This window comes from Oncorhynchus nerka, linkage group LG9b, assembly GCF_034236695.1.
Source record: "Oncorhynchus nerka isolate Pitt River linkage group LG9b, Oner_Uvic_2.0, whole genome shotgun sequence".
Lineage (NCBI taxonomy): Eukaryota > Metazoa > Chordata > Actinopteri > Salmoniformes > Salmonidae > Oncorhynchus > Oncorhynchus nerka.
In genome coordinates, this window is record NC_088424.1 from 53,275,651 (window position 1) to 53,278,150 (window position 2,500).

The 2,500-nt window shown below is 49.3% G+C and overlaps 1 protein-coding gene across 1 annotated transcript in view; it reads left to right on the plus strand.

Annotated features, from left to right (window-relative positions):
- Positions 1 to 2,500, plus strand: part of LOC115124385 (collagen alpha-1(VI) chain-like) — a 115,968-nt gene that overhangs the window by 70,081 nt on the left and 43,387 nt on the right. The window contains exons 13-17 of the mRNA XM_065013855.1: positions 534 to 596; positions 668 to 730; positions 814 to 867; positions 965 to 1,000; positions 1,608 to 1,670. Of these exons, the coding sequence (XP_064869927.1) occupies positions 534 to 596; positions 668 to 730; positions 814 to 867; positions 965 to 1,000; positions 1,608 to 1,670 (279 nt within the window). The remainder of the gene's footprint in view (positions 1 to 533; positions 597 to 667; positions 731 to 813; positions 868 to 964; positions 1,001 to 1,607; positions 1,671 to 2,500) is intronic.

Below are 2,500 nucleotides of genomic sequence, written 5' to 3' on the forward strand. Positions count from 1 at the left end.
TCCCTCTGTCTGTCTATCTGTCCGTCTGTCTGTCTGTCTGTCTGTCCGTCTGTCCCTCTGTCTGTCTGTCCCTCTGTCTGTCCCTCTGTCTGTCCGTCTGTCTGTCTGTCTGTCTGTCTGTCTGTCTGTCTGTCTGTCTGTCTGTCTGTCTGTCTGTCTGTCTGTCTGTCTGTCTGTCTGTCTGTCTCTGTCTGTCTGTCCCTCTGTCTGTCCCTCTGTCTGTCCCTCTGTCTGTCTATCTGTCTGTCCCTCTGTCTGTCTATCTGTCCCTCTGTCTGTCTGTCTGTCCCTCTGTCTGTCCCTCTGTCTGTCCCTCTGTCTGTCCCTCTGTCTGTCTGTCCCTCTGTCTGTCTGTCCGTCGCTCTGTCTGTCTGTTTTAGACACATGTAGGTATAGGTGTACCCTAAGGGTCTGGTGGATAATCAGTAGTAGAACTGTGTGAGGTAGTGAAGCTCTGCTCTACCTCAGGGGCTCTAGAACACTTGGGTTCTATTGCTCCCTGTTCTATATTCTGACTTCTATTCTGGTTGTAGGGCTCACAAGGAGACGGAGGTCCTAAGGGAGATCCTGGTCCATACGGAACCAAAGGAGCTAAGGTACAGTAAGATAACTTCCTGTTGTACTGTTGTTACCATGGCGATGTTGACAAGTGTATTTCTTGTTTCAGGGTGATCGGGGGAAAAACGGAGAACCAGGACGACCCGGTAACTACGGACCGCCCGGAACCAAGGTGTGTGTATGTGTGTGTACATGAGTTTGGTCGTGTTTATGTGACTCTGAATCAACTCACATTAACATGCTGTGTTCTGATAGGGTACACTGGGCCCAAAAGGAGCCAATGGGGACAAAGGACAGCGGGGTGATGATGTAAGTGATTCTAACACCTGAGAATTATAGGAAGATTCTGTTCACAAGATTCTGTTGATGACATCAAGTGTGGCATCATGACTGTTGTGTGTTTCAGGGAGCACCTGGACCGGACGGCCTCCGAGGAGACCAAGTATTCACACTTTACTACTACTACACTGTGTGTCTGTGTGTCTGTGTGTCTGTGTGTCTATGTATCTGTGTGTCTGTGTGTCTGTGTGTCTGTGTATCTGTGTGTCTATGTGTCTGTGTGTCTGTGGGTCTGTGTGTCTGTGGGTCGGTGGGTCTGTGTGTCTGTGTATCTGCGTGTCTGTGTGTTTGGATCTGTGTGTCTGTGTATCTGTGTGTCTGTGTATCTGCGTGTCTGTGTCTGTGTGTCTGTGTGTCTGTGTATCTGTGTGTCTGTGTGTCTGTGTGTCTGTGGGTCTGTGTGTCTGTGGGTCTGTGGGTCTGTGTGTCTGTGTGTCTGTGTGTCTGTGGGTCTGTGTGTCTGTGTGTCTGTGTGTCTGTGGGTCTGTGTGTCTGTGTGTCTGTGTGTCTGTGTGTCTGTGTGTCTGTGGGTCTGTGTGTCTGTGTGTCTGTGTGTCTGTGGGTCTGTGTGTCTGTGTATCTGCGTGTCTGTGTCTGTGTCTGTGTGTCGGTGGGTCTGTGGGTCTGTGTGTCGGTGTATCTGTGTGTCGGTGGGTCTGTGTGTCTGTGTATCTGTGTGTCTGTGTTAACTTCTGTCCATTCTCCTTCAGGGAACCCCAGGAGAGAAAGGAGAACAAGGAACCCGTGGAAACAGAGGACCAAGAGGAGATTTGGTGAGTGATGATGATGTCCTTGAGCAAGACAAATGATCTGGGGCAGGGATGATTTGGGTGGGGGGGGGGGGGGGGGACTCAGTCGCGGTCTCAACTTCCTGTTGACAGTTAGAATACACACGGTGACATTTAGAAATGTGGTTTTCCATTAGCCCATATCAGGAAAACAAAATGTGATTGGTCAATTAGTCTAGCGGCCAGCTATCTAAACTAGCGGCCAGCTATCTAAACTAGCGGCCAGCTATCTAAACTAGCGGCCAGCTATCTAAACTAGCGGCCAGCTATCTAAACTAGCGGCCAGCTATCTAAACTAGCGGCCAGCTATCTAAACTAGCGGCCAGCTATCTAAACTAGCGGTCAGCTATCTAAACTAGCGGCCAGCTATCTAAACTAGCGGCCAGCTATCTAAACTAGCGGCCAGCTATCTAAACTAGGGGCCAGCTATCTAAACTAGCGGCCAGCTATCTAAACTAGGGGCCAGCTATCTAAACTAGCGGCCAGCTATCTAAACTAGCGGCCAGCTATCTAAACTAGCGGCCAGCTATCTAAACTAGCGGCCAGCTATCTAAACTAGCGGCCAGCTATCTAAACTAGCGGTCAGCTATCTAAACTAGCGGTCAGCTATCTAAACTAACTGGTTGAATTACCGACTGGGGCCCATTGATCATCAGTTGTCATTTAAACAAACTGGAAACATTTGCCTCCCCCCTGTGGCAAAATGTGTAGAATTTCAGGAAATTAATTTTAAAACGTTAATGTTTTCTCTTGGATGTCACGAGTGGGGGCCGCTAAATGTTTTTTGGGGGTGGGGGTTTGGACGTGGGTACACA